We start from the raw sequence: 21,743 nt of genomic DNA, 5'->3' as shown, positions 1-21,743 counted from the left end.
GTGCAATAATTTAAGGATAATAGTGCAATCAAACATTTCTTTCATTTTTTTGTAGATTAGAAATGGTCAAAAAAATTAAAAAGGAGGAATCACCATCAAGACCAGTGAAAAAAAGAAAGGCGGAGGAGTCAAATGATGATAAGCCATTGGTAGGATGTTTTATTAAGCATACTCCATACCCTTTTGCATATGATTTGCACATAATCAGGTCACTGGTTACTTGTTCTGATATGCATATTATCATGCCTTGCATAGTTAATTTTATGTTGGTGCATAAGCAAAAAAGACTTGTATACAATTATGTGTACATTTGCTTCCTGGAATTTCTGATGAGCTCTGAAAAAGACTGTTAAGAGACAGCATGTTCATTTCACATTTATCTGTACTTGCCCAGAAAATCGGTTGTCTGAATGAATTGGTTGTTTCATCTGATGCCTGGAAAAATGATTCAGTACTGTTTATCTTGTATCCTACCTCTACGTTTATCAGAGAACTTTTCTACTGCTAAGGTTTATAATGTAATTAAGGCACTAAAATACCTCTATTGCAAGTTATAAGGTGGTAGTCAGGGTCAAATTCTGCCAACCGCATTATACTAAGAATTGTGATTTCTGTGGAACAATGATATATTGAGAATGGTGTTATATACAGAACCATGGTATAGCAGTCACTATCAGAATTTGTTAAATAATGGTGTTTTGAAAAGGAAATGAAGACATAAGACTTAAGTTTCACCATGCCTTTCTACCAAACATTAATGTTAAATATTAGTATGATATGGGATATGGCATCCACAGTGGTACTGTTATTTTGGGAAGCGCATTAAAATGGGGGAGGACTATGTAGCTAGTACTGTATTTTCCAGCTATAAGTTGATGCGTAAGTCAGATTCGCAAATTTTGTAAATTGATTAACCTTCCTCCATATACAAGTTGATGTGGAGTGTATGGCAAAGTCAGTTCAACACCTTGGCTTTGGCTTTGTCTTTTTCACTATTAACTTCCTGGTTTCATGAATATTATTGGCATCACTGTATGCTATTCCAGATTAATTGGGAAATTGCAGTCGCATACACTAATGTGCATTTTTTGAGGATGGGGTTGTAGGGCACATGTCATTTGTATTGTTCACTTACCAAATGATTGCCGTTTTACTCACATACTTGGACACTACTATATTTCATTTCACACCTCTGAATAAACAGTTCATTCTTGTTTTAAGTATGATATCCACTGTCTGAAGAAGCATATGGCTCTGCATTGTTATTTACATAGCAATGAAGTATGCCTGGGCTATTCCATTTGACTGTGTTTGAAGGCAAGATTTGACAGAGGAAATCAGAGTAGTAAGGCTGGCAATAGGGATATGGGGCTACTGTAGGGAAAATTTAAACGTAAAGAAAATTAAAAAGAGATAGAAAGACAGAAAATTTACAAGAAAAGAAAAAATTTCTTTTTGTACTATCGTTCTTTAATATATCAATGAAATACTATAGCAGATGTACACAAGAAGAGAGTGGGCTTCATTTCTTGTGGTTCTTCATCCATCTGAAAACTGGTATTTAATGTTGATCAGTAATGTTTGTGGATTAATGGTAGAGAACAGTGGGGTTACTACCATGGTTTATTACCTAAAGCCAATATCAGGGTCAGAAACCAACGACCAGTCCATCACTTACAGTCGAAGAGAGACTTCAGAAAAGCAGCTTGTTAAGAATAGATATGAGTAAGGTGTTGACAGTACATTTTGCTTTAAGCTGAAATGAAAACTAAAATACAAATCATTGATGATCTACAAGTAGTCCATCTCTATTCTGAATTTTAATATATACTATTGGCATTTTTTAGTGAATATATGATGTATACAGTATTTTATAAATATTCATTGAACATTTGGTGCAAGTTTGAATTGTTAATATGGATTGCATCTCCTTCACAATTCAGTTCTGTAAATGATAAAGATGTACCTGTTTTCACTTGAGTGCATCAAATAAAATGCTGGCAAGTCATGTGTAAATGGACCTTTCAATAAAATGTGATACAGTTGATATCTTCTGCTTGATACTGTTGTTTAGTTCCCTCTTCCCCCCGCCTAGTATATGTTTATGGTATGAAAAAAATAGGAAGGTTGGTGTTACAAAAATAGAAATACTTCATTACTTATTTATCCTGTGTTCATACCACAGATTCCAATATAAAATTACCCAATTTAGAGGTCAAAAACTGCCAGGGTTCCTAAAATCTTTGCATACGCTTTAAAAAGTTTTCAGGTCAGTGCCTAAATGAAGATTGTGCTGATTATTAGATCCAATATGGCCACCAGAGTAATTTAAAAATGTTGTTGTTGCATGAAAATATTAAAGTTGCTTTTAATACCCAGATTGTTAAAAAAAAGAGAACTGGTCTTGTTTTAATGCCTGGAAATTCATTTTGGTTAGAAGAATGTCATTTCCATAGATGTTATTTGGGATACAAGTCAAGTGATTGATAATTTTTTTTGTGTGTTTATTGAACTTGATCTGTAAAACTACCATTCCTGGTACTACAGTCTCTAGATGCATATTACTTGCATTTGTATGAGGTCATCCATCATTATCACTTTTATTACAAAGATTCAGCATTAAAAAGTTGGGACTTCTCAATTCTTGACCATTTCCTCACTTAGAGCTCTATCAAAGTATGAAGTGATCTTGATTAAAGAGAAACTTGTTACATACTTCAAGTGATACAATCAAACCTCTTGATGACTTGGTGGATTTGCATCATAGTCAGGACACAGAACAAAGCATGCAAATGATACAGACTTATTTTGTGCCTTTTATGGTATATTATCAACATGTATGTATGCCCTTTCAAACTTGTATGGGTGCAGCTTGGAGAAAACACTGGTTTATTACAATGAATGAATTCATTGGGTTATCTATTTTCAGAAAAAGGTGAAAAAAGTAAAGAAGGAAGGAAAAGAAGAAAAAGAACATCCTGATCAAGGAAAGAAAAAAAGAGTAAAGAAAGAAGAAGAACAGCCTGAAGTTTGGAAATGGCAAGTCATTCACTCAAAATGAAGAAGTACTTTTTGCAAAACAAAATAGTTGAAAATGCTAAAGATTTTTTTTTTTTACATTCATCATTATTTTCAGTTGACATAATTCCTATTCCAGTCAATGTTTTTTTTTTATAATGATTTTATAGATAATATAAAGAAAATATTAGAGAAATTAAAGTGCTAAAGTTAATTTGAGATTCCAAATATAAATTTGTTATGAATACCATATAAATCTGTTGTTTTTGTCGCCTCATTTATTCATGTAAAATGCACACAAAACTGTTGTCAGTGTCTACCAGATTCACGTATGCATTTGTGCCACTAGATCACGGTCTGTGCTGTTTGTTCTTCTAAAGACTTCTTTTGACTAGTGCAGATTCATTATGTGATGGAAATCTAGGTTACAGTGTCCAGTTGGGTGTCAATTATACAAAGATGAATGTCCTGAGTGAGGGTCAGAATGCACATTTAAGAAGTAGCATATTTTATCTTGGCAGTTACTTTTTTTCAGAATTTCAGATGGTAAACTGTTTTTAGATTGACTGATGATTTCTTAATAAGATGCATAGATTTTGTCCTGGTCAGGAGATATGTGTGTTGGTAGTTGGGTGTGTTATGACTTTGTGATCTTAAAATAAGAAACAGAAAAGAGTGAAAAAAGAATCAAGTTTTGTAAAATTCAAGAAAAGTTATTTATGTCCATGGAAAACAAAATGAAAATTTAAAAAGAACTTACAGTATTGTGACTTTAATACCAGATAGTCCTAAAAGTTCCATCACAAGTCCAGATGTATGAAGTTTCTGATTGAATTCCAGTGGTATTCCAAATAAATTCCAATATTGAATGTGTTGATCTGTCTGTAGTCTCAAATGTGCTAATGCGCCAATGGCCTGGAATGTGATCATGTACTGTTTTGATGTATCACAATAATTACAATAATATAATCCAAAATGTTCTTCTCTGAATTCATTATAACTCCAAATTAATGCTCCAGTTCCAAGAATATTATTGAACACTTTGTAAGTCCAGTGAATAATAATTTTAATAAATATATGTACCCAAATTAAAAACTAAACACAACAATAGACTGATTCTGCTTCAGATGCTAAGGTAAGAATTAGTAGTTTTGAAAGTAAACAACATTATATAAAAAGCTAAGATATAATAATAGAGCTAGGTTGTAGGTCAGTCTTTACAAAACATTCATGTTCTCAGCAAGTTTAGGATTTTCTAAGTGAAAGACTTAATAACCTAGAGACAGATTCAGATAAACAAGTTTGCCATTAATAATGATCTGAATACTTAATCAATACTCATAGAGGAATATTGGCTATGCATTGTGTTGTTTACAAAATAAATGTTACTGGTCAGGTACACCAAGATCTTGATTTTGGACAAAGTCTAGTACAAAATACAGCTGTACATATAATCATTAAGAAAAGCCAACAAATGATAAAAAATTAAATCTACATAACAGGTTTGCATTAATTTTCAGGTCCTACATTTTGGGAAGCTTGACAAAACACTCACCATGGCATTTGGTTGAGTGTCCATCTGTATATCTTTCTTAACCGTAATAAATAAAAATATTGAAGTCTTTGCATTTTTTTAAAATAACTTTTAAAACCACTCTAGATTGGAATACAGCATGCACTTTTCTAAATGTACTCATTGATGCATGGTGGCAGGCCATGGTCAAATTCTTATTTAAACATTGTGACTTGGAAAGAGGTATCTTTTTCAACAGGGAAGTTGAAAAAGTGCTCATTATCAATGCTGTGATTTTTCATTATCTGGAACAATTACCTTTATGTTATTGTTAATGACACGTAATCTTGACATGGGTATTTTTATAAGTCAAGTCAAACAGCAAATAACAAAGAACCAAATCTACCATGGCATAATGTGCCTTCAGATCATGGTCAGTCTTGTTTGTTCTGCTGATTACTCAAACTGCATAGACCCAGACCTCCTGGTACGTTATGTGACAGCAGATTGGGATCTATGCAGTTTACAGTTGGGCTCATCTTATAAACAAGTATATTTGGTATCTGACTTTCTTGGGGTTTAGAATATGGAGAAGAAAGGTAATTCATTGTAGAATTACATTCTCTAACATCTCATTCATACAGGTGGGAGGAAGAAAAACGTGGGGATGGAGTGAAATGGACTTTCCTGGAGCACAAGGGCCCAGTGTTTGCACCACTTTATGAACCCCTACCAGATGATATTGGCTTTTATTATGATGGTATGTCAATTTTCACATTGAATTTGTACAGTAAATAATACATTTTCAAGAGCAGAAAATTGTTATGCAGTTTGTCAAGAATGCCAAATTCATAAATGTGCTGCATGTAATGTGTCCATACAAAATGTAATTACACTAAGGTTCAGTCTGAGCTGTATTTATGCATCAGTTGCAATTTTAAAAAATGTGGATCTCCTTTATGGTGGCTTTATGCTTGCTACATATTTCACATCTCAATGCCTGTATTGTTCCTGATTGTTAAATGTGTGCTTTACATGTTCTGTGCATAAGGTAAATGAGTGTTGGATTGATAGAAACTGCTGCTTTAGCAAGACTGGTTACAGTGCTTCATGCCTATAAATTCGTCTATAATGACATAAAAGTTGTCACCTATCAAACCACATGCAAACATATATTTTCGTGAGAGGTGATTCATAAACTTGCCGATGACTTTTTTTCCCCAGGAAGTTGCCCAGATTAAAAAATCAGAGTGATACTATTTATTTGAAATGGTCTAAAGAGGCTTCCTTCTCTTCATCCTGTCCATCACAATGAAATAAAATTGACTTTTGGAAATAGAGTGGTAATAAAGTAGGCATAATAGGCGTAATGTCTTGCCATGACAATGGTAGGTTAGGTTATCATAGTTAAGATAATATTTCTCATTTGTAAGGAATACCTCCACTATCAGATGTTTAGCAGGTAATTGTGTTAAATTAGCAATTCAGAACTGTATTTTGATTTATAATGCAAATGAGAATACATATCCTAGTTTTTGTGTAACCAGATGAAAAATCCCTTTGCTTGCACCGTTATTTGTATTGCTGTGTATTAGTTAGATATATTAGGGTAAGAGAGAGCACGTCCTTTTTGTCTTCCTGGAATATTTATCCTGTTTGACTACATAAGCTATCAGGATTATGTTTCCAGTCAATATTCGCATGATGCGAAATATTGTCATTTATTTTGGGCACAACCTGGAAAGAGTATCAGTGCTGCATAAAATTGGATACTGATACATGGATATAGCTACATTAATAAACTTTGTCCAGGAATGCTGCTTGTGTATCTTTAAGAATTGTATGTAAAAAAAAACATAGGCTTTTGTACAATGGATTCAAATTGCTATTCACAACACATCAGTTAGTAATGAGTGTAGAATATTGACTAAATTGAAGTGACATAAAACTTGGTTCAGCCTAAAACATCTGGCTGGATTATATTTCACAAATAGTCGATAAAACTTAGATGTTGCCGTGGATTGAATGGTGGATAGTTCCTTCATTGAACGCTGGAAGAATCCAGATGATATCACAAGAACCTGTGTCAGAAGACAGAAAACAATGTATTTACATTCAGTATTATATGTGTAATTTAAAAAGAAAATCATTTCAATAATTGCCCATAAACATCTGAGCTGACCCATTTGGAAAATAGCAGGTGACTTTTGGCTACATTTCCCGGAACCTAGAATTGACACTGAAAATATTATGATTTATAACTTGAATGAACAACTGTTGTTTGGTTTTGTATTTCTTGTTGATCCTTTTTTTACTCAATCATTAGAGATTCTTAGATGATTTTGATTTTTTTTTTGGTGGCCCCATCACAACAATGTAGTGAATATAGTGTTCATCCTTGTTTTGGCTGTTGGAACATCAGTCCAGCCATCTGTCACATATTGATTAGGGTTTGTGTTTAGGTCGTTTCATATTGTATAACGGGGCAGCCATGATCAGGATGTGTTGTAAATTGAAAATTTAGGAGAAAGTCTCCTCCTTCCATTTTGAAAGAAAGAGTAAATTTTTTAATTTTATAGGAAGTTAACAATGAAATAAATGTATGGCTTGGTAAGAGGTTGCACAGTGCTGAGCTTTACTTTTGGTGTGATTTTTAGTTCATCTGACCATAAGATCAAGTGAACTTGTTTGTTCATTAATGCCAACATGTCATCGATTATGTCCGCTGCTCCTAAAAATATAGACAGATGTTGAAACAGATGAGTCTCAAAAACATCTCAGCAGAATTGGACAGAAAACATCCAAGCTTAAGTCCTTTCAGGTTTGTACAATGATCCTATTCATCATCAGGCATGGAAACTGTTAATAAAAATGGAAGCAGAATTTGTTCAGCTTTACAGAAAACAAATTCATTTAGCCCTTTATTATTTTTACATATTATTCCGATTTATCACCAGTGCCATTACAACCACCACCACCCCCCTCAAAGGTCTTCTCAAGAAAGTCTCTCGACAGAAATCAACAAAGTTTGAGAAAGCATCTTGTCATTCAGGGCTTTTAAGTTTGTACAGATGATGCCAATCAACTGCCCCCCCCCCCCCCCCAACTTTACTCTAATGCGGTTTTAATCACTGACCTTATAAGATTCCTGCATGAAGCAAGAAATAATACACTGTGAATCATTATTGCCCTCTTAAACTTAGACACACACACACACAGAGGAGGGACATCTGGCATAGTAGCATTGCATCGGATGCATTCTGACAGTTGAGAGAAGGACTGGCTATCCTCCACTTGTAAAGTATAATTTTGTAAAAAGTTTTCGTTATCCTTTTGTAAACTAACATACCGGATCTCCCCATTTTCTGGCCATCTTCCCGATTTAATACAAGTATACAAATTCTGGAAAATCACGGAGTTATTTTGTGTGTATTTTATAGTAGATCACAGCAAAACCTACCTGTACATGGCAGTAAAACAATATAAAACACAGAAGTGGCATAACATGACAAAATATGACCTAATCTGACAGAATGTATTATAGCCTGAAGGCCTATAACACTTGTAGAAAGGATGAAGATCCACCATCAGGTACGGCCACCTTTACTAAGAACAGAAAAATTGGTTTACAACTTTATCTAAAAATAAACACAATATAACCTGCCGGGACAGAAAGTGTCCTGGTGTTGAGGCCTTTTGATATTAGACAAAAAAATTTTTATATGCCATCAAATATTGATGAAGATGTGAAAATGAGAAACTATGAACAGTTGTTTATACAAGATATGGGATCAACAGCAATGAAAGAAGTATCTATAAAAGTCATTCTGTTGACCCAGATTTCTTGGTCAGCTTTTGTCTCTGGCTGTTATTCTGATGTCAGCAGCAAGTGATCTTAGGGTCATGCGAATTTCTTGTTGAGAAATTAGTGTTATACCATTTTCTAGAGTAGATCTCAGCTGTGACCTTGAATACATGAATCTTTGTTTCTCCAGGTAAAATAAAATATTGGCTATACCTGCTTTTAACCTATTTTTATCTCATAGACCAGAAAAGTATATGCAAGAGACTGTTGTCAGTCATTCATCTTTTAATTAGCACAAGTTGTTGTTACTCCTCTAAAACTACGTAGAGAATTGACATGCAAGTTTGCATGCATACTTGTCCCAAGGTCTTGTTTGTCCTCAATGAAAATGCTGCTGCTGTATGGTCACTTTAAAAATTTTTTATTACTATTCGTTCTGAATAGATGGGTATATCAACATAGCATTTTCACTGAAAGACTTCATGTGATATCTTGTTGGTGTTGAATGAAAATGGTGCTGATATTGTACCTGATACAGTCACCATTGCAGTCAACTTGACAATGTTGTCAATACTGCTCCAGAACATAAAGTTATATCATCTTGGGCTCTTCACCAGAAGACTCCTTATGGTGTGTAGTTGGTCCTAAATGGAAATGGGCTAATCTGACCTAAGAAATGCTGCAATTATGGCCGGCTTGAAGATGTTATTGCTACTCCAAGATGCATTGCCATAGTAACATGGAGTTTTTACCAAAAAACTTATAATTATGTCTTGGTCCTAAGCGAAAATGGTGCCAATCTAAAATTTAATATTGCTGCCACCGTAGCCATCTTAAAATTCTTAACACTGCTTCTTCTTAACTTGATATGATTTCACCATAAGATTGATGATGTGGCTAATTGGTCATAAATGAAAATCGTGCCAATGTGACCTCCAGTTTAAGCATTTTACTGTTTCATCTTTAGATAGATGATCATAATTACATGGGGGTTTTCACCAAAATTCTTGTAATGTCTTGTTAGTACCAAATGAAACTGATGCTGATCTAACATACAGTATGGTAACATGACCCTCTTGAAAATCTTTTTAGCATTGCATCTGAATGGAAAGCCATATCAACATGGAGTATCCACTTAAAATGTCTAGTTTGTCTTAATGAAAATGCTGCCATTCTTACACCCAGTATGGCTACCATGTTGTCCATTTTGAAACTCTTGTTAATGTTACTCCTCCTGAATGAATGGTCATGTTGACATCAGGTTTCCAATACAAAACTATAATAATCTCTAGCTTGTCCTAAATGAGAATGGTGCCAGTTACTTTAATATGGTTGTCATAGTTGCCATTTGCAAATCTTATCACTGTAGATTATATTCGAGATGGTATCACTACTTGTCAGTTAAAATGAAGAAATGATCATATCTTGGATTCTCGGAAATTATTTTCAGCCTGTATAATAACATCATTCCCTTTGATTTACTCTTGTTCATTATGCGAACCAAATAGTTATTTTTTTTAAAAATCATTAGTGCAGGGCTTGAAAAAGAGGCTGAGTTTTTTATATATTGGTGACAGACTTTTACTTAAAAATCAATTACAAAATGTTAGAACTTTTTAAACTTTGTTTTCAGGGAAAAAAATGAAGCTGTCATTGCCAGCAGAGGAGGTGGCAACATTTTATGCCAGGATGTTAGATCATGATTATACAACTCGTGATGTTTTTAACAATAACTTCTTCAAAGACTGGAGAAAGGTTAGTTTGAGAACATTTTCAGGTTTTTAGATACTTTTCAGTCATCTCAACTAATAGATTAATCACCATTTCTACAGTTTTTTAATGGTATTATTTACCTTTTTCCACACTAATCAAAATAATTGTTGGTGATTTACAGAGTTTGGGTAAATGCAGGTCAGTTTTTACATGTGCCATGTGTATTCCCACTTTGACTATATTTAAACAATTTTAAAATCCCTAAAAATGAAATTTTAGCAGATTTTATCTTTTGGCAAAGACCCGTCTACCCCTTATATGACTTAGAGTGAAAAAGCCCAGAGTAATGTCCCATCTGTATAGTGACCATATGGTAAGATAATACTATCAAGTTCAGTGAATTTTCTAGTATTAAAGTAAAAACATTCATAAATGAATTTATTGAGAACCTGCAAATTACTTCATAGTGTCCACCATAATTTGTTTTATCATGTAATGAAAGTGAGATTCAAATAATCTCATGGAATGAAAATAAGATTCAAATAATCTCATGGAATGAAAGTGAGATTCAAATAATCTCATGGAATGAAAATAAGATTCAAATAATCTCTTGGAATGAAAATAAGATTCAAATGATCTCATGGAATGAAAATAAGATTCAAATGATCTCATGGAATGAAAATGAGATTCAAATAATCTCATGGAATGAAAATAAGATTCAAATGATCTCATGGAATGAAAGTGAGATTCAAATAATCTCTTGGAATGAAAATAAGATTCAAATAATCTCGTGTATTGTCATGTAATGTAAGTGATATTCAAATAATCTCATGGAATGTCATTGAGATTCAAATAATCTCGTAATTAAAATGACCCAATTGTACTCAATTGAAATAGTAATCAGATGAAACAAACATATGACTTGGTTATTTGTACAGCCATATGATGCATAAATATTTGTAAACACTTGCAAACGTTGTTGTTGTGGGGTTTAACACCATTTTTCAGCACAAGCATACTGGCTATACATGGCAGCCAGTATAAATGGTGGAGGAAGAACCTGTGAAAACCCCGGAAAGAACCACCAACCCACGAGAAACTACTGCCAAGCGTTCTCACATACCCATATTTGCTGAATCAGAGACTCGAACCCACACAGACAGAGGTGAGATGGCAGTGATCCATAACGGAGAGCACTTTAGACCACTCAGCCACTCTGGGCCCACACTTGCAAATGTGTCCACTGACAAACCACACAGTTCTTCCGAATTCTTGGGTTGGCCCACACTTGTATCGGCCGCACACACCCTTCATGGATCCATCATGTGCACAAGTTTACAAATTAGCGGTTTCGTCTTCGTATGGCCTTGATGGTTATATCATCTTCCACATCCATATAGACACACGGATGGCCAAACAGCCTGATATACCTGCACACACACATATGCATCGACAGCACACGGTTCTCCTAAACTGGGTTGGCACACTTGTATTGGCTATGCCCACCCTTCATGGCTCCACCATGCACACAGACATACATACAGACAGGTACAGACAGCTACACTAAAACCAAACTGGTCATAATAACAGTTACGGAATTAAGATCTATAGATACATGCTACTAAATGAAACCCCTAATAGCAATTCGTAATAATTCAAAAGTTCATGTTTCAAATCTGCTAGTAGTATAGGCATCATTTCATGATAAAACATTAAAAACTTAATATGCTTCACATATCAGATAAAATACAAATGTAGCACTTACCCATCTGGCTGGAGAACGTTCACTCTTTGACAAGATCCAAAGACCAGTGTGTCATTTAGAAGACGAGCTTGACTTAAATGTACATGAGAGTGAGTATTGGTACGGGTAAAATACCCGTGCATACTGTGCTTCTGGTGTCTATCACCGCCAGCAATCTACGCTGAGATACATGCTAGTTCAGTTACTTACCTAGAAAAACAATTATCCACCCTAAGTAATGTTGTAAATAGGTAAAACGTAAATGATCAAATCGTTCTAAGGCAAAACCAAGTTATTTCTTGCCTTATTTTGTAACAGTGGCAGTAGCTCGCATTTGGCTATTAGACAGATGCCAAACAGATAAGCATATGATGTAATGTTGGAGGTATATACAATATTATTCAACTCATTTTATAAATGTTGTATGTAATAAATGCTACAAGATATACTCTATATCAGATGATGACTCCAGAAGAGAAGAGTAAAATCACTGACCTGAAGAAATGCAACTTCAAGGAAATGTACGAGTATTTCAAAACAAAATCTGAAGAAAGGAAAAATATGTCAAAGGAAGAGAAAAAGGTATTAATGTATTATTTACATATATTTAAATTTTTTCCTTCCTTGTCTCCAAAGAACATAAATGTTTTCAAACTGCAAATACTAGTAGCAGGTCAGGAATTTTGTTCAACCTGTGAAGCATAGATAATATGTATATATTATTTTTTGCCAGAGGTCATTTTCAAGATCCATTTTTACAGACCAGAAGAGCTTATTCGAGGGCATGTTCTTCATCTGTGTGTCTTCTGTTTGCAAAACTTTTTTGTTTGATATTCCTTATAAGACTGCTAGGATTGCTATGAAACTTTACACACATGTTCATCCCAAAGTGTAATAGGTCCTTAATAATTATGTCTGCTATGTTGGCCATCTTAAGAAATGTTATTGCTTTGCATGAAGAGCTAGCAATATCAACATGTTGTCACTAAATAAAACTATTTATTATGTCTGGTTGGTCTTTAATGAAGTTCATGTTGATCTGACTTCAGAAATGACTGCCATCTTGAAATCTTGGTTTGGCTGCTCCTAGGTGAAATGGTGTTTGTTTTGCACGAGGTTTTCATAATGACTTACAGCGATTTCTGTTTAGTATCTGATGAAAATTGTACCAATCTGACATTCAGTATGGTCATTTTGAAATCTTGTTATCTCTAATCTGACAGAATGGATTTTTCACTAATGTCTTCTTTTGTTGTATAGTTTGTGAGAGTCATGGTGACTCATTTGGTAAGACATTGGACTTGTGACCAGAATGTTCCAGGTTCTGTTCCTACCATCAGATCAACTACAGTGATATGACCTTGGGCAAAGCAGTTTACTTGTTTCTGCACAATATAGTCATAAAAGAGTTGAGGTTCTGTAAAACACACAAAATTAACATTCAAAAATGAAATGATATGACCTCCAATATGACTATGGCCATTGTTAAAATTGTCTTATTGCCACTTTTCTAAACAGATGGTCTTAGCAGTGTCGGGTTTGAAGACTTTTTATGATATGTAGTTGATCCTACTTGAAATATCTGATGATCAGACTTCAAACATGGCTGCCCTAGTGGCCATCTTGTAAACCTTGTTATGACTATTTCTTCTGATTGGATGGTTATATTGACGGCTTTTTCACTACAGGACTTTGATGTCAGGTTTGGATGCTAAATAAAAATGGTGCAGATTAAATCTCCCAGTGGTTGCCATGGCAGTTATCCTAAAAAGTTTATGCTACTTCTAAACAAACAGTTATAGAGACATGAGGATTTTCACTGAAATATTCCTTATGATATATAGTCAGGCCAGAGTGAAAATGATGCTGATTTAATCTCAAGACAGTGGGCATGAGGTTTTCATTCAAATGCTTCTCAATCTGTGTATTTCTAAATGAAATGGTACCAGTTTGACCACCCAGAATGTGAAAATAACATTACATCTATTTCTTCTGAACATATGGCCATAGCAGCATGTTTTAATATATGTTTTTGTTTCGAAATCCAAAAAACAATCCTTTCTTAAAATAGATAGTTGTTCCTTGATTAAAATGATGCTGACTGAGCCTCAGAAATGGTAACCATGATTGCCATAATAAAAATCTTCCATTGGATATTCTGTGTAGATGCTTTTATTTACACTACTTTCATTAAAACACTGAATAAAAATGATACTCATCTGACATACATGACACCACACTTCTTTGAAGTAGTTAAACACCAGACCTACTTGACTATGAGGTCAAGTCAGCAGTTGTTTTTTGCATATTTGTTATTTTCCTAAAATACTTTGTGAAAGAATTGAAAATAAGTTTGGCGAACGGATTCCTAAAATCCTAAATTTCTGTCAATTCCAATAGTTCAGAGTAATTTGAATGATTTCAAAAGGTATTTAGAATTATGTCAATACTGTACTGATATGTCAGCGGTAATCTTATAATGTCTTTAAATGAATTCACAGTAAGTCCTTACAGCAAAATTTTATTTATCTCCTAATAGTCTTTAAATGAATGTTAGAGCACTGCATTTCCAATGAATTATTATATTAAATCAATGATTCAGTCATCTCATAAAAGACCAGTAGTACCATTAAGAATGTTTTAATTCCTGGTAATAATTATATACAAATCTAACAGATGATAGCAATAATGTAATACAAGACTTTGAATAAATCATTCTTGTTATTTCAAAATACTTTATCAGTAAAATACAACAGCTGTTTCAATTCTAACTAAATAAAGTAGGCCAGGCTAGCTTTACCAGAACTTGTGTTCTTGTCTGATCAAATGATGTTTGTACTTGACAGTACGACTTAACCTAGTAACTTATTTAATACATGACTCATCTTACAGTTCAAACTACAATCATAGGATTTTAGCATTAAAAATGTCCTTAATTAAATGACTCTTGTGAAAACTTATTATGAAAATATTGTACATATTATAGATATACAATATCAATTCCAATAAGCAACTTGATAATGAGTTCTCAGGACTTTAGCTTTTCTGGCTTGTGAGCATGATAAAAAGTATGAATGCATTTTTATAAAACCCAGTTGATGTGAAGAATACCTTGAATGATGCATTTTCAGTAAGTCACAAATCACAAAGCTAGTTAGATGCTTTGGCTGCACTTCTGATTTACACAGAAATCTGATTTATTGTTAGAGTTTTCAGTTTTAAAGATGAGATAATCTTGATAAATAATTGCAAAGATTAGTCTTAACAAGTAACTCATTAAACTGGATTGTGTGAACATTTGTCAAGAAAATTGCATGCAGGCAATATAGTTAATGAGAATGTGTGCATCAGTGGGTGCTGTGACCTATATTTAATGCTTCACTGACTTTTAGTTGACCAGGTTTCCACATTCCACAACCAATTTTGAATGCTGTGTATGTTTTAACAGAAAATCAAGGCACAGAATGAAGCTATTCAGAAGGAATATGGTGTCTGTATGATGGATGGACACAAAGAAAAAATTGGAAACTTCAAAATTGAACCTCCTGGCCTTTTCAGAGGCAGAGGGGATCATCCTAAGCAGGGAATGTTAAAGATGAGAATAAATCCTGAAGACGTCATAATCAACTGCAGCAGGTAGCTGAACATTCAAAACATTTAAAAGTTTTAATTGGATGATTTGAATTTGATCAAAAGTTGGTATTTTCACTTCATTGTGTTTTGATTGTTGATTTTAATGCATCACGATGACCATGTTCATGTTCTATTATGAAGTACTTGGTGTCAAATTTCCAAAAACTGTTAAGATAACTCTTCCACCTGTTTTGATAAATGCAATATTTGTTATTTCTTTGGAAATGTGGTTTGCATAAAAAATTGTGTATTAGAAATTCCTTTGTTTTTTGTTTGTTTTTTTTAAAAAGGGAATAGATTTGCTTGGATAGCTACAATTTAAAGATTGTGTAAAGTCAACGCAATAGAGTGAAAGGCAATATTTTTTCCAAAATCTGTTTATCCAAATTGAACAGAATGAAGAATCCTACCTATTTCACATTTTCAGCTGTTAAACAATTTTTCGTATTTCAGAATTGTTGACTAAATTTTTTAATGTACTAGGCTGAGTTCAGATCACTGAGGTTTAGTTCAGTTTGTATTCGTACTTTTCAGTGATTCCAAGATCCCACAGCCTCCAGCTGGTCACAGATGGAAGAAAGTTTTACATGATAACAAGGCAAGAAATTACAACTGATCTCCAATAAATTGCAGGAGAGTTAATTACAGACTTGGGGGTTACTGTTATTCTTTCATTGATCTTTTGTACTCCTCAGTTGCAGTCATAATCTTTAATTGCAGAGAAATACCAAGCTGAGTCATTGAAATATTGACCACTATATTGTCACAAAGAAGTAGTAAGTACTGTGATTTAAGAGGAGAGATCAAACAAAGAACAGAGATTATTTTCCAAATCAATGGAAATAAATTGCAAATTTATCTAGACAGTGTTTTGAACTTATGCATGGCACATCAAACTTTAGTTGGTGTTCATTACTTAAACAAATCATGCCTAGTCAGTGAATCATTGATCACTGTATAGTCACAAAGAAATATCAAATACTCTGATTTAAAATGAGACATTGGATAAAGAACCACATTTATTTTTCCCCCAAAGAGTAAATAAATTGCAAATTTTATAGAATAACTTATTTATTAGTTACACAGTATGTATTAATGTTAATATGGTGTGTTATATTGCACAGATTGAAAGTATTCGTGATAGAGTAGTAAAACAGATTTCCAATCTTTTATATCTTTCGGGTTGAGGCACAGAAAAAGAAATCTACAAATGTATGTGATAAAAGACTAGAACATAAGCAATCAAAGAACAGGACTGTTGAGGTTTGTAAGCATTAGTTGCATCTAAAACAAGGCTAAAAACAATATAGTTAAAATACAACAAATTCACTATTTAACAAGGATGTATGTGTGTTGGCAGCTTTAGTGCCATGATCCTCTCATCAGATCAGCCAAAACAAAAACTTTTCCTTTGTTCATTTCTACTGTAAACATACACCTTCCCAAAAGTAGGGAAATCGGTATAAAAAGTACATCAATCAGTTGGTAATGTTTGTATCACTTCCTAGATTGCTGAAATAAAGACCTGAGACTTTGAGATATAATTCAGCGTGGTCAGTAGACATGCACAGCAGTTTGAAATATTGACCCTGGGTGTGGCTAGTTGGTGGTTAGGGTTTTCTTAACTATAAAAGATATAGCTTATTAAGTATTATATATCTGCAACTTGGCATGTCATCATTGGGGCTAGAAATATTATTTGTTAACACTTTTGTTACAATACTCCTTTGGGTCTAGCTCAGTGGTGTGTGAAATGCTGCCCATGGGTCTTCACTTGGAAACTTGAAATCACCTCCCAATGAACATTTATAGGTTTAAAGGTCATGAGGAGATGAAATCAGACGTATTCAAATCAGACCCCTGGAATAGGGGATTACCTCTGTGTTAGGAATCCCATCATGTAGCCATAGATACACTTACTGAATATGAAAAAACAAATAGATATAACTGTGTAATATTGCAACATTGGCTATTGGGTAAGGCATTACCCCAAGTAGCATAGCTTGGAAGCTTTGAGATATGCATTTACATACCATTGACCCCATTCTGTTGCATGTTTATTCCTACTTTAGAGAGAACTTTTAGCTATTACTTGAGCTGTCAGTAAAGTGTTGTAGTATTGACACTTGGTCTCTGATGCCATCACCCTAGGTTCAGTTACCAAAGTATAGTTATTGATCCATGATGTGTACTCTTCACTGATCTTTTTTTGTAACTTGGGGTCAGCTTTAAACCGTGACCTGGCCTGGATTTCTCTGACAGAATCTAGTCTGTACTTTATACTTCATTCAGCAGTCTGATTGGATTTGTTTAAGTTTGAGAAGTCAAATTTTTTCAGTTCAAAATTAAACTCTAAGGCATGCCCTGAATAGTATTTAGTGTAGATTGTTATAATTTATGGTACGATCAATGTAAATTAAATAAGCTTTCTCAAATATGATACCAGCATTCATCTTTTATTTTTCCATTTATTTTTTTTACCAAAGGTTACTTGGTTGGCCAGTTGGACTGAGAACATACAGGGTCAAACAAAGTATGTTATGTTGAATGCTGCATCCAAGTTGAAAGGAGAGAAGGATTGGCAGAAATATGAGATTGCACGAAAGTTACACAGAACTGTTGACAAAATCCGAGCCCAGTACAGAGAAGACTGGAAGTCAAAGGAAATGAGGATAAGACAGAGAGCTGTTGCTCTGTATTTCATTGACAAGGTAAATTTTAGTATTTTTGGTTCGTTTTTTTAATGATGTGAAGTTTGAAATTGAAGCAGAGAATGCCTGTTAAATATTGAATTACTTTCAGTGGAGATAATCTGTAAGCCTATAACAATTTTATGTACTAAGAGGCCAACAATTAATTCAAATAAATCCTCCAGGTTGTTGAAGTTCATGTCATGTACACTAAAGGAAGAATTGTCAAACTTGTTGTCTTACTTGTGTATATCATGTCTGAAGGCCACACAAGGGCTGTATGTGCCAGACATGAGCTCAGATGACCTGCTGCTAGTTATACTTTTTGTTATTTAAAAAATGTAGGCACAAAGCACTCTATAAAAAAGGTGTAAAATCTAATCTCTCAGACTAATTAGAGCACTATAATCCTGTAATTGAATGGTTGCCCCAGGGTCAGTACTGTAGATATGACATTAGTCCCTCTCACTGTGATTTTTAGGTCACCTTGCCATAAGGCCAATACTGACATTACTAAAAGTCAGGAAAGTATATATAAAAAAGGAAAGCAGCAGCAACAACTTCAAAAAAACCTCTAACTAAATTTGACCATATTTGATCGACATCAGACATCTTAGCATAGGGACCTTTAAAATATGCCTCATTACTAAAAAATAGAAAATCCATTGATCAACTTTACCTAAATATGACTCAATAGCATTAGCATTTGATGGAAAGAACTATGTATGAAGGCCTTTCAGATTTGTACATGTGGTGATTATCTGTCAGCAGATATAGCCAATATTAATAAAAATATAAAACCATTGAAATGACTTGCACTCCACACAGCTGCTGAACCAATTCTGACCTCATTTTGGCAGAAAACAGACTGGTTTCAAGGCCTTTCAATTTGTGTACATGTGATGCCAATCTACTACCAACTATGGCCACCATTAGCACAAATGCAGAGGCCTTCTGAAATGACTTCTCAAAAACACGATAGGAATTTTGTTGAAATTTGACTTGAAGCATTCTAGCGTGAAGTTCATTTGAATTTTGACAACTGATTGGGCTTACCTCGAGATATGGCCTCCATTATTAAAAATGAAAAAAAGTTTTAAATGACTCCTTAAAAACTACTTAACATAATTTGACCAAATTTGGCAGAAAAGTCCCAGATTTGAGATGTCCATTCCAATTTATGCAAGTGATGACAATATACTAACAAATATGGCTGCCATTTCTGGAAACAAATAAACTTCTTTTAAAAAAATCTTTGAACAGAACTTTACCAAACATGGAAAAAAGCACACTGTCCAGAAGGCTTTTCAGGTTGGTTCAAATGATGGCAATCCATTGTTAAATATGGCTGCTGCTGTTATTAAAAATAGAAATACCTTCCTATGATCTTTTCTCAAAAACCACTTAACAGAATTTGACGAACAGCATTCTAGCTTACTAATGGTGCCACTCCATTATTAGGTATGGTCACTTTTCTGCTAAAAATGAACAAACACTTTAAATGACTATTATCTTAAAAAAAGATGTTCTTCAGAATTTAATCAGATCAGATAGAAAGGCTCTTTGAATACCAAAATCCCCAGATATTTTGGTCAACTTCTTTTTGCATTTGGCTGTTAGCAGATTTAATCAAGGACCAATGTTTTTAACTATATTGTGTTTCAGTGTAAAAATATCAGACCTTTTGAACAAAATATACTTAGCCTAAGCCCAAATTAAAAGGAGTAAACATTTTTGCCATCAAGTAACCTTTATTATCATCCTCCAACACTTATTTGAATACCTGATCAGATAAAACTTTATCATCAGACTTGACTGGATTTGCCCATGAAGTTAAATCGTTTTACTTATATACATAGTTTGAGAGAAAACTATTGAAGCCTGGAAGGATACTAATAAGCAAATCCGGAACCCAAAATGACAACATTTTCTGGTACATTTAACAGTTAAGTATATTGATATATTATTAGGTATTACAACCTTTTTTTAAACTATTTTTGAATGTTTTTGTATATTAAGTTTCATAAATATCTGACTGCCACATTATGTTTTTAGGAAAATTAATATGCAGTAGCTATCAGAATTTAGGACACCTAGGCAAGACATCAAGAACACTTCTCACCATTAAGATCCTTTGCTAAAGTTTAATGTTAAAATTTTGCGTGTCAGATTCAGTAGAGTATATCAGTGCAAGCCAGACACCATGTTGTCAGAACCCTTGTGTTCCTTTAATTATTGTTCTAAAGTACCAAATAAAGCTCATTGTACCACAGTCGTTCATATCACACAGATATATTTATAGAACCCATTTAATTAACTTTCTTTAGTTGCCAATAAACATGATTATAGGTTTTGTTTGATTAATACCAATTTTAATGTGACCTTACATGTGACATGCCCTATACATGGGTGTTTTGTGTACAGATTGCCCTGTTATGATACAACCTTTGCATCCTTCCACTGCCTCAGAACTAAATAATTACTGTCATGCTGAGGTGCCATTAAACACCAACCAACCAACCAGTCAGCTTCTCTATGTCATATAGTACAAGGTGGTCTTGTCGAAAATGCTGCACACTTTATACCTGTCACCAATTGGCATATTGAGGGATATCTCTAGCTATGGATGACCAGGTCAAAAAATTTCAAGAGATGCATCGGTTATTTGGCAGATATGCAGAAACAATTATTTTAAATCCCCCACTACATGTCTGCAATGACAAATGACTGTCCAACTTGTACTTTATCATAAGGAAAATAATTTCATGTGACTTGTCTATAAATTCCGATTGAATGGTATAAGGCCACACTGGTAAAGTAATCTAAATTAACTGGAAAGTGACATTGATTTTGGAATGTAAACAGGTATACTGCATCTTCAGGTGAGCCCAATGATTGCTTTTGAAATGACACATTCTCATGAAAGATCTGATTAAAAATAGTATTGTTTGGTTACATTATTTACTGTTTACAAATATTTCATCCTTGTTGAACTAAAACTATTTGTTTATTATTAACCAGGTTTGTGCAAAATATGGGAGTGTCTTTACCTAGGTACCCATGTAATGTTTAGATTTAACTTGAGGAAAAATCATGTGATACACTCATGGAGAGACAGCCAAATTATTTAATATTATTCGTGGATGCAGGCATGATAATTCAGCATAACTAAATTGTGTAAAATATTAATAACATCAACACTTAACAAGGTATATTAGGATGTGTATTTAAAGCAGTAAATATATATATACAACATTCAACTACTAGTGTAGTGGTCTTTGAAGTATTGAACTATTGTAAGAGTGCATGACTAACAGAACAGAAACAAAAGATTTTCAATTTATTAATGAATTTATTAAAATAATAAGACATGATATTATCCAATTAATCTACATTGTTTTACATTTTGTTGCTGCATCATATTGCTGCTATTTTATTTTTTTCTTTGATGCATCATACATCATTGAGGGGCCTAGGAATCTAGACATCACATTATTGCTGAAGAATCATTGATGAATTTGATGCAGTTTTTAATTACATGTTAGTGGTAACAATGAACCACATTTTAGCAGTCACATAATAAGCAAGGCAGAGTGTGTTCTGGCTATCCATACAAAGTTTTGTTTG

At 33.7% G+C, this 21,743-nt stretch overlaps 1 protein-coding gene across 1 annotated transcript in view; it reads left to right on the top strand.

The window, feature by feature from the left end:
* Positions 1 to 21,743, top strand: part of LOC149782870 (DNA topoisomerase I, mitochondrial-like) — a 67,349-nt gene that overhangs the window by 22,806 nt on the left and 22,800 nt on the right. Inside the window, exons 5-12 of the mRNA XM_089934403.1 lie at positions 56 to 149; positions 2,930 to 3,039; positions 5,176 to 5,291; positions 9,970 to 10,091; positions 12,253 to 12,375; positions 15,242 to 15,429; positions 15,961 to 16,024; positions 17,913 to 18,137. Of these exons, the coding sequence (XP_089790529.1) occupies positions 56 to 149; positions 2,930 to 3,039; positions 5,176 to 5,291; positions 9,970 to 10,091; positions 12,253 to 12,375; positions 15,242 to 15,429; positions 15,961 to 16,024; positions 17,913 to 18,137 (1,042 nt within the window). The remainder of the gene's footprint in view (positions 1 to 55; positions 150 to 2,929; positions 3,040 to 5,175; positions 5,292 to 9,969; positions 10,092 to 12,252; positions 12,376 to 15,241; positions 15,430 to 15,960; positions 16,025 to 17,912; positions 18,138 to 21,743) is intronic.

The sequence above is a fragment of the Sinohyriopsis cumingii genome, chromosome 15 (genome assembly GCF_028554795.1).
Source record: "Sinohyriopsis cumingii isolate HCF-2022 chromosome 15, ASM2855479v2, whole genome shotgun sequence".
Classification (NCBI taxonomy): domain Eukaryota; kingdom Metazoa; phylum Mollusca; class Bivalvia; order Unionida; family Unionidae; genus Sinohyriopsis; species Sinohyriopsis cumingii.
Note: the sequence above shows the minus strand (reverse complement) of the source record. Positions and strands in the feature narration are given on the sequence as shown.